Below are 9666 nucleotides of genomic sequence, written 5' to 3'. Positions count from 1 at the left end.
TACAGATTAGACAACCTATGGCGTAAGCACAGCCAGTGACTATTGTACATGAGTACACCATTTTAGCAGCACCCTGCTCAAAAAGCTATAGCGGGGCTGTAGAAGGCTATTTAAAACATTGCGTGTAACGCAGGTGAACAATGGGTATACTTATAGGACTACATTAGGGGATAATGTTTGCATGGAACGATATTAGAGGACACATATGTATTATTTGCAAATGATTTTGTAGAAATAGCAAGAGCTCAGTCTGCTACACAACTTTCTTTATATGTAACTAACTGCCAACCAGTAGCTACGAATGGCACATAGTACCAGTACAGGGCATGAGGATAATACAGAAAACAAACTAGCACCACCATACAGACTAAGTTATATATCACCGACAGTCTCTGCATAAAAAAACAGAAGAAACAACAATGTGCTAATCAAATGAGAATTCATGACCAACAAGCAGGGATGATAATGTCAGCATGGAGATAATCAAGATCGTTAGCAGGTCGTTCAGCTCTTGACAACACCTTGGCCACCTCCTGCATTGTTGGACGGTGTGATGGATTAGGTTCTATGCACTGAACAGCGACCGTGACCACTTTGAATATTTCACTTGTGATCTCAACTTCAGGGGGTGGAAGCCGTGTGTCCAACAAATTCTCAAGTAATGTGCTTCTCTTGTCTAGAGATGAAAGATAATCACGTGGATGATGTCCCATAAACAACTCCAGAATGAGCACACCAAAGCTATAAACATCGCACTTCTCTGTCACCCTTGTTGTGTATGCAAGCTCTGAAGAATCATCAACATTGGATAGTTAATCTTGATAGTTATACAGTACTGCAATACACATGTAATTAACGCACACGAACTTAACTTCCACATTTCTTTGGAGTAGAAAATGAAAAACAACCATTAACAGATTGGCTGGGATGCATGTGAGATCCACTTGTATATATAGCTAGCTATTTGAACCTTGGAGACGGAATGTGTAGAACTGTATTAAAAATACTATCATGTAACAAAAGACATAGCTTCCAAAAAAGCAAAAGACATAGCTTCCAACTATTTAAAGTGCCAATGTCGCATAAATATTATATGAGTAGTATAAATTGATAAGCTAATGCCGGCTGTAGATTTAAATATGTAGTCCATGAGGAGAGGATGGAAAAGAGCAATATAGAAAATATGTAGTGGTGTGGGTGCACAAGGTAGATAACTAGTGTAGTGCATGCTAATGTACAATGTATAAATTATAGAAAAATAGAGAGAGAGAGAGAGAGAGAGAGAGAGAGCTATTTCTTCAACATGATAAGATTATTGATGTAACCAACACGAAGTTATAAGTTTACCTGGAGCAAGATATCCTTTTGTACCAGCAAGACTTGTGTAGTTCGGTGCTTCCGCGTCTAGTATTTTTGCTAGACCAAAATCCGAGATGCATGCTTTAAATTCCAAATCAAGCAAAATGTTGTTGCTTGTTACATCCCTATGGACTATCGGCACGAAACAATCGTGATGCATGTAAGACAAAGCATGAGTAACATCACAAACAATATTTAACCTCCTCGCCCAATCCAATTCAATTGCAGTTTCCTTGCCCTTCAAAGTTGCTGCTAAGCTTCCTCTATCCATGTACTCATACACAAGGAATCTTCCCTGAGTTGCGGAGCAGTAACCAAACAACTTTGCAATGTTGCGATGTCGAACATGCATCAAGGCTTGTATTTCTTGGTTAAATTGCACATCATCTTCCGTCATATGGATCTTTTTCACTGCAAATAATTCACCAGTTGGTAACTGAGCTCTAAAGACAGATCCATTCCCTCCTGTTCCAATGCAATGAGAGCTGCTGAAATTATTTGTGGCATCAACAATTTTATTGTACACATCTTCCCCATCAAAATTCCAGATGGCGAACATGTTGGTTTGTTGTACTTCATTTGCAGTTTCTGTCCTTGGTTTTTTCTTTTTGCATTGCCATGTTAATACTGCAGTCATAAACAAGAAAGACACAACAATGGGTATAATAGCTAGTAAAATAGCCCCAGACTTTTTTTCTTGTTCACTACTTCGAGGAAGATCACAAGTGGGCAAGCCTTTCACAACACCACACAATTTCTTATTATGTTGGAACCATTTGATTGGAGCTTTTTCGAAGAACCTAGTATGTGGCAATGGTCCTTCCAATTTGTTGTATGACACATCCATGGATAGGAGACTTGTCATGCTTTGAAATGATTGTGGAATGCTATCATTCAGTGCATTGTGAGAAAGATTCAAGGCTTCAAGCATACCGAGACTACCTAACACACTTGGAATATTGCCATCAATTGAATTGTCACTGAGATCCAACAGATCTTGTAGGTTTACCAACATCCCTAGGTCAATAGGAATTATACCATTGAGGTGATTATGGCTCAACTTTAGAAAGTGAATCTTTTGGCAGTGCCCAATTGAGTCTGGTATCTGCCCAGTTAGATTGTTTGATGATAAATCTAGATACTCCAAGTTGTTCATTGATCCAATTTCGTGTGGCATATTTCCCTGCAGTAAGTTGCCGGAAAGGCTCAAATTGAACAACATCATTACATTGCCAATTTCCGGTGGAATCTGTCCTTCAAGCTTGTTTGATGAAACATCAAGTATCCCTAGCATAGATAATTTCCCTATGCTTGATGGTATTACTCCAGTTATATGATTGTTTGAGGCACGTAGCACGGTAAGTTTGTAGCACTCACCCCAAATATGAGATAATTGGCCAAATAGTTTATTCGAACTGATATCAATATAGACAAGATTTGGATGAGATCCCATCCCGGTGATATCTCCTTCAAGGTAATTCCGTTCAAGTCGAACCCTAACTAGGCTTGTACAATTTAGCAAGCTCGATGGCAATGGTCCAACCAAGTTGTTGCCAACAACGACTAAATTTTGTAGCTGACCTCCCACACAAAGTCCGGATGGCAAGGAACTGGAGAGGTTGTTGAAAGCAAGGTCCAACTTAACCAAACTCATTAACTTGCCAATTTCTTGAGGTATAGGCCCTGAAAGTTGGTTGCGATAAAGGTACACGAGAGTGAGTTTTGTCAAATTCCCTATGGTGATTGGGATAGAACCTGTGAGTGTGTTTTCTTGAAGTGCCAAGTTCTCCAAGTTCACAAGGTAACCAAATTCTCGTGGAATTTGACCAGAAAGTTTGTTTTTCCAAAGGCGTAAGAAAGTGAGTTTGGTCGAATTACACAGACTTTGTGGAATGGAACCTGAGAGTGTGTTGTTGCTAAGATCCAAGCCCTCTAAGTTCACAAGGTAACCTAATTCCGGTGGAATAGGTCCGGAAAGTCGGTTCTGGAAAATTTGCAAGGTTTTGAGTCTTATCAAATTTCCCAAGCTACCTGGGATGGAACCTGAGAGTGTGTTTTGGCTAAGATCCAAGACCTCTAAGTTCATATGGTAACCTAGTTCTTGTGGAATTTTACCAGAAAGTTGGTTCTGAAAAAGGGACAAATAAGTGAGTTTTGTCAAGTTCCCTATGATTATTGGGATAGAGCCTGAGAGTGTGTTGTTGCTAAGATCCAAGTTCTCTAAGTTCACAAGGTAACCTAATTCTCTTGGAATTTGGCCGGAGAGTCTATTGACCCAAAGACGTAAGATAGTGAGCTCAGTTAAATTGCCTAAATTTCTTGGAATGGAACCTGAGAGTGTGTTGTTGCTAAGGTCTAAGTCCTCTAAGATGACTAGGTAACTTAGTTCCGGTGGAATTTGCCCAGAAAGCAGGTTCTGAAAAAGATGCAAGGTGGTGAGTTTTGTCAAATTTCCTAAGCTGTTCGGGATGGAACCTGAAAGTGTGTTTTCACTAAGATCAAAATTTTCTAAGTTTACCAAATAACCTAATTCTCTTGGAATATTGCCTGAAAGTTTATTTTCAAAAAGGTTCAAGGTGGTGAGTTTTTTCAGATCACCTATGCTGCTTGGGATTGAGCCGGAAAGATTGTTACTAGACAAATCTAATGTAACCAAGTGCCTTAGGTGGCCTATTTCAGAAGGGATGTCACCAGCTAAGTGATTGATTGACAAATTGAGGGTCACAAGATTACTACTCATTTTGCCTAGGTGAACTAACCCTCTTATCCGGTTGCCTTGCAGGAGAAGAGCTTGGAGCTCTCTGAGGACCACAATGCCAGGAGGGAAGGCCCCGGCAAGGTAGTTGTGCGAGAGGTCAAGGCACGTCAAGGTTGTGAGGGCCGAGAAGTTGAGGGACTCTAGCGTCCCTCTCAGCCACATCCCCCGTAGAGAGATGCCGCTGATCACCGTCCGGCGCCAGCGTCGGTGCGCTGTGCACCTGACGCCGAGCCAGCTGCACGGCGCCGACATGTTCTCCCAAGACCGCAGGGTGTGCTGGCTTTGGTTGCTGAGGCTGGCTTTCCAGACGAGGAGTGCCCTCGCTTGTTCTCCGGGCACCGGCGCGAGCGCGACGGCGGTGGCCGTCGCCAGCAGCAACAGTAGGGTGAGAGAAGCGAACACTTTGGGTGGCTCCGTCTCCATGACGAGCGTTTTGGCTGGATGGAAATGGCTCTGATGGTTGTGTCTTGTGTGGGCGTTGGTGAGAGCGTGCAGCACGTCTAAATATTTAGAGCTTGCAGTAGGCTAAGTCGACGGGGTAGGTAAAATGCTCGGAATATGCGGTTGTATCTTGTGGAGAAATATATCTCCTCAGTTCACACGGGAGTGTTCGTAGGAAGACTAACTGCACCGAGCGTACGTCAGATTGGTCTTGACACTTGCTGCTAACCACAGCCCCGGCATGTGCATTCACATTGCATGAACGTGTAGCGTGTTGGAAACGGAAAGGTACGGTAACAACATCTCAACCACTATTCTCATCCCCATTTGTGCTCGAACACGTGTCCTCCATGTGGGCATCGTCGTCAAAACGGAGTCCTCCATTGGCCGCCATTGTCCTCCATGAGGGCGACATGTCCAAGGAAGCGGCATCGGCACAGCTTCGCTCCAGCACATGGGATCAGCAATGCGTGCACGGAGAAAGGCGAGGAGGTGAGGCGTGTCATCATCACACACAATTTCGCACTATCGTGTGCGATTGGGGTAGCTTGAATGGTCCAATGTGTACCATCCTAGCGTTGCAACTTATATATACTCCCACCTGCTTACCGAAACCCAGGTTTTGCGTATACTTTCATTCTAATTTTGAAAACTTTGATAGCCAATATTTCCCTGCAAAAAGAATTAAAAAACAAATACAGAGGTTCGACTGAAAAATATTTTAAATATGATAATTTTTATTGGGTATTTAGTAACCAATAATACCCTAGTTTCAGAGAAGCTGCCACCTACAATACTTGAAGCATAGAAATTCAGCATAGTATGCGTGCAGACGTGTTTGATACAGACAGGTGAGCACGCATGCGACACTTGACTTTCATATCCGGTTGGTATCAAATTGAAAATTAGCATCAATTGTAGCCATTTTTATGCCATGAAAGGGACAGGATGAACATGACAGGGGAAATATGTCTAGTGGTGAGCTTTCAAATACATTGGAAAAAACAATGAAAAAAAAGTATGTCTCAATCAGATGACGTCATGGCTGACTTAGACTAGTCGTTTTGTTTTCGCTCAGCCGTTCATCTCGTCGTCTAGGTTGTCTTTTTATTTGATTTTACTTGGCTAGGTCCGTTGTCTGTTGATGGTTGGCTGTAGCTGTTTGTTGAGCCTTGTTGTATTCTTTGTCTGGTCCGTCTCTCTTTCTCTCCTTTGCTCCCACTTTGATTCAAACAAATGTAGTACGTGTGTTGTTTTCGTGTGGAAAACGAGTTCGGTGGTGTGTGTGTGTGAGTAGTTAGAGCATCTTTATCTCTAACACTGACATGTAAACCGGACACCGCATCTGTCTGTGGACAGAGGGAATCAGTCTGCGGACATAGATGCGGGAAGCGGTCATCCAAAACTATCTGCATACATTTCAAAACAAGTTTAAACAAATCGGACGTATTTCTTGCAAACCGGATGAATTTTGTACAAACCAAACGAAAGCATTTACATTTCGGACATATTTTAACTAAACTCTACCGGACTAGGCTAAAACTAGTCTAATGCCGGCCGGAGCGAATCTTCACTCCCACATCTTCCCTGGAGACGTTGGCCATCCAAAGCTATGTCCGGAAGACGGCGTTGGCCAGCCTGGACGTGCAGGGACGGACTGGCGATGGTGGTGACACCGGATCCGAATGGTTTGCTGTCAAGCCAACCTGTATCAAGCTGGGTCGCTGGACAACCCAGGCCGCTGCAATGACGGGGAACTCCTTCTACTCATCACGTGAAGCCATGGTCCAAGTCCAGCCAACCTCTCTGCAAACAAATGTAAGACGTTTTATATCACTAAAGTAGTGACCTAAAATGTCTTAAATTTGTTTACAAAAGGAGTATCGTATATGAGTACGGCGTTTTTGCTCCCGAGCTCATCTGCACCCCCCCCCTCCACCCCCCCCCCCCCCCCCCCCAATGAAAAAATCAAAACAAATACTACAAAAATTCAAAATATTCCAATTTTTTTGTGTGGGTAGATAATTTTATGTGTGAGGTGCGCTGCAAATTTCAACTCATTTGGACATTAGAGCAACTCTTAGTAAAAAAGACAAATCCAGGGTCTGTAAAAAAGTTTACTATTCAGGGTCTGTACCACAACCGGGACCAAAGGCCTTGTGCTACCTGCGCCCAAAAGTTTAGTCCCACCTCGCTAGTTGAGAGGGGCTCGGAGTGGTTTATAAGCCACACTACGGCTGCCCTCTCGAGCTCCTCTCAAATGCAGGCTTACGGGCCTAATCTCACACTATGCTGCCTGTGGGCCTACTGGGCCTTTTGCGGGCCTCAATCCTAGCCCATGGTTGGGTTCTAGTCGTACTTAGGCCATGGTGGCCCAGTAGGTGGCATTTTTTTCCAGTTTTTTTGTTTTCTTTTTTTCTTTATTTATTTTATTTTGTTTCTACTTACAGCAAAATACTTACTGTTTTCAGTGATTCTTTTTGCTTTTAGGTAATAAAAATTATAAACTTTCTGTTAGTGCCATTAGTTTTTCAATTTACTAGTTTGTGAATAACTTTTACTACAAAAATAGATTTTTGAGTGATTCTTTTCCTGCTATTTAATATTACTCTGTTTTATCATTATATTCAATTTGGTAATTTTTAGGTTATTTGGAATGTCTGTTTTAATCAAAAACATATTTTGTTATTTTAGTTTGCTATTAAAGTTTCAAACAAAAATTTCTTTATGAAAATTATTTTTGCTATTAATGTTTTGAACAAAAAATACTTTGATAATTTTAGTTGCATAAATTTTATATAATTTTAGTTTCAAAAACACTAGAGGTTTATAAAATCTTTTTAGTTGATTCCTTTTGCAAGAGTTTCATTAAAATTTTCTAGTTCATTATTTTTGCTATTAGAGTTTCATTAAAGTTTTCTAGTTCATTCTTTTTGCTATTAGAGTTTTATAAAAGTTTTCTAGTTCATTCTTTTTTATATGGACAATCTCTTTCGAAGTATCAGGGTTTAGGACAAAAACTCATCTGTTACAAAGGGATTTCATTTTTTTGAACTTATTTGAACTCCACACTTTTATATTATCTGTTTGGGATGTTTAAAGGGCTTTACTAAACAGTTTTATATTATTTTTGGGACTAACCTATTAACCGGAGGCCCAGTCCAAATTGTTGTTTTCTTGCCTATTTCAGTGTTTCACAGAAAAGGAATATCAAACCGAGTCCAAACGGAATGAAACCTTCGGGAGAGTTATTTTTGGAACGGAAGCAATCCAGGAGACTTGGAGTAGACGTCAGGGAAGCTTTGAGGTGTCCACGAGGCAGGGAGGCGCGCCTGCCCCCCTTGGGCGCGCCCCCACCCTCGTGGGCCCCTCGTGGCTCCCCTGACCGACTTCTTTCACCTATATATGTCCATATACCCTAAAAACATCGAAGAACGGAATAGATCGGGAGTTCCGCCGCCGCAAGCCTCTGTAGCCACCAGAAACCAATCGGGACCATGTTCCGGCACCCTGCCGGAGGGGGTACCCTCATCGGTGGCCATCTTCATCATCCCAGCGCTCTCCACGACGAGGGAGTAGTTCACCCTCGGGGCTCACTACTAGGAAAAGGGCTAAAGATGAAATTGACACTAATGGCGCACCAGAGAAGTGGTGCGCCACTACTATATACTAATGGCGCACCATGTGGGGATGCGCCATCAGTGTGGAAGACACTAATGGCGCACCAGGCACAAGGTGCGCCACTAGTAACAAAATGTTTTTTTTTCATTTTTTCAAACATACTAATGGCGCATCCAGGCATAGTGCGCCATTAGTAGTTAGAACTACTAATGGCGCACCAGCCACATAGTGCGCCACTACTGTATTTTTTTTACTTTTTTGCAAAACTACTAATGGCACACTGTTGCATAGTGCGCCATTACTAGTTTAAACTAGTAATGACGCACTGTGCCACGGTGCGCCATTAGTATAAAAATTATTTTTTTTACTTTTTTGCAAAACTACTAATGGCGCATGTCTGTGTGGTGCGCCATTAGTATGTTGGGTTACTAATGGCGCATGGCTGTGTGGTGCGCCATTAGTCACCTGGGACCAGCTAGATATTTTTGGACAGCCACACCTACACACTCACTTTCCCCACTTCATTCCCCTCACCTCCTTCTCTAAGCTTGTCGGCTGCCTCCTCCTCCTCACCTCATTTGCACCATAGATTCATCAAAATTAAGTGGTGAAATTACCTTTTTTTTGATCGGTAAGTAAGGGGAAAGCTATCTTCATGTTGTAGATCTACTTTTTTTCTCCCTAGCTCTATCCAACAACGTGCACATGCACTTTTTGTGGCCTAGCTAGATCTATGTATGTTTGTGGTGTTGCATATGTTTGTGGTGTTGCATATATGTTTGTGTTTGCAGGTACCGGTATTTGAAATGTGATAGTTGCCAATATTTTGCCGGAATGTTGATTCATTTCCATTTCGGCGAAAATTTTGGCACTATGCATTCTTTTTGGTCCTATTTTTTAGGGAAAGTCATGCCAATTTTTTTCTTGGTTCTAAAATATTGTTTTGCTCTACCCCGCAGGCGACCATGGTCCGTACGATGACCGAAGGCATCGTGAATAGGTTTTTGAGCTCCGCGAAGGCCGAGATGCTTCAAAAGAACGAGACGGAGATAAGATGTCCGTGTCGAAGATGCAAGCTGAAGAGCCTTATTGCGGACCCGGATTCCGGGCAGGTGCGGGACCACCTGCTCTTGCGGGTTTCATGGATGGCTATCGGTGGCAAGGTGATGAAGATGACTATGAAGTCGTCCATGGGGGCCGGGCAAGAAATGAGGAAGGGCAGCAAGACAACCACCGCAGCTCGGGCGGGCGAGAAGACGAAGAATCTCTAGGACATGATCACGATGGTGATGCTGTACACAGTCATCATGTAGAAGATGCCGGACATGATGATGAGGAAGATGCCGGAGCAGACGAAGGGCATGATCATGAAGATCAAGATGCCGGAGGAGCAGACGATGATGGACCATCGATGGGCTGGGTGCAGGACCCTCATATTCAAGAGCTGCTTCTCAAGCAGACGGATAACGCAAGAGCTGCTGCCCGAG

At 42.7% G+C, this 9666-nt stretch overlaps 1 protein-coding gene across 1 annotated transcript; it reads right to left on the bottom strand.

Annotated features, from left to right (window-relative positions):
* Nucleotides 1-336: 336 nt before the first annotated feature.
* Nucleotides 337-4576, bottom strand: LOC147956731 (uncharacterized). Its single transcript, XM_087532839.1, has 2 exons — nt 1348-4576; nt 337-787 (listed from the first exon to the last, which is right to left on the bottom strand). Exons 1-2 carry the CDS (start codon nt 4538-4540, stop codon nt 441-443), a joined length of 3540 nt encoding a protein of 1179 aa, XP_087388965.1. The 5' UTR covers nt 4541-4576; the 3' UTR covers nt 337-440.
* Between the last annotated feature and the right edge of the window lie 5090 nt (nt 4577-9666).

This window comes from Triticum urartu, chromosome 7A, assembly GCF_056163025.1.
Source record: "Triticum urartu cultivar PI428250 chromosome 7A, HENAU_Tu73, whole genome shotgun sequence".
In the NCBI taxonomy this organism is placed as follows: domain Eukaryota; kingdom Viridiplantae; phylum Streptophyta; class Magnoliopsida; order Poales; family Poaceae; genus Triticum; species Triticum urartu.
Note: the sequence above shows the minus strand (reverse complement) of the source record. Positions and strands in the feature narration are given on the sequence as shown.

What these genes read in the sequence shown, in the direction of transcription:
- LOC147956731 (XM_087532839.1), bottom strand. Translation starts at nt 4,540, where the DNA reads ATGGAGACGGAGCCACCCAAAGTGTTCGCTTCTCTCACCCTACTGTTG. An exon ending in AAAAGGATATCTTGCTCCAG is followed by an intron (nt 788 to 1,347) that starts GTAAACTTATAA and finishes ATGATTCTTCAG; the next exon opens with AGCTTGCATACACAACAAGG.